The sequence below is a fragment of the Octodon degus genome, unplaced genomic scaffold (genome assembly GCF_000260255.1).
Source record: "Octodon degus isolate 3935 unplaced genomic scaffold, OctDeg1.0 scaffold00030, whole genome shotgun sequence".
Classification (NCBI taxonomy): Eukaryota; Metazoa; Chordata; class Mammalia; order Rodentia; family Octodontidae; genus Octodon; species Octodon degus.
The window spans coordinates 9,780,968-9,781,530 of NW_004524606.1; the positions used below are offsets into that span (position 1 = coordinate 9,780,968).

Consider the following 563-nt stretch of genomic DNA (forward strand, 5'->3'; position numbering starts at 1 on the left):
GTCCCCAAGAGCACAGATATACCGGCAAGAAGATGCACGGGGTCTACTTAACAGGAAAGGCCGAATTTCTGACCTCTATATGTGTGTCCATCCACTCAGGATGGGTTTGAGCAGGCGGGCTGCGGAGTCGTAGGGAGTCCAGCCCTGGAAATCGGACCTGTGAAACTGGTGTCCCAACTCTGCTACTTCCCAGCTGTCCTCTCCCAGACCTGCAGGTCTCAGCTTCTCGGTTACACAGCGGGCTCAGAACAGGACCAACTTTGTAGTTACGGCTGAGGGGGTGCTTGCAAATCTCCCAGCACACTGTCACCCACACCAGGGCTCACCTCTCGGCGGATCTGTGACCACGATGGTAATTATTACCATTATTATCATGAGCTCTCATCCGGAGTCTCCGTCCCCGCCGAGGCCTCTGGCCCTGCCATCCCAGGCAACCTCCCCGCTCACGGCCACTGCCGTGACCCCCGTTACCTGGGGCCAGACGCGCCCTGTCGCCACCTTGCGTCCTGGGCCCTGCCTCCCTCCCGGGCCCGCGGCTGTCGCGGCGACGTCCCCAGACCGGC

At 60.9% G+C, this 563-nt stretch overlaps 1 protein-coding gene across 1 annotated transcript in view; it reads left to right on the forward strand.

The window, feature by feature from the left end:
• Nucleotides 1-349: 349 nt before the first annotated feature.
• Nucleotides 350-563, forward strand: part of Gpr27 (G protein-coupled receptor 27) — a 3,021-nt gene continuing 2,807 nt past the window's right edge. The window contains exon 1 of the mRNA XM_004629544.2: nucleotides 350-561. Coding sequence (XP_004629601.1) covers nucleotides 350-561 — 212 coding nt within the window. The remainder of the gene's footprint in view (nucleotides 562-563) is intronic.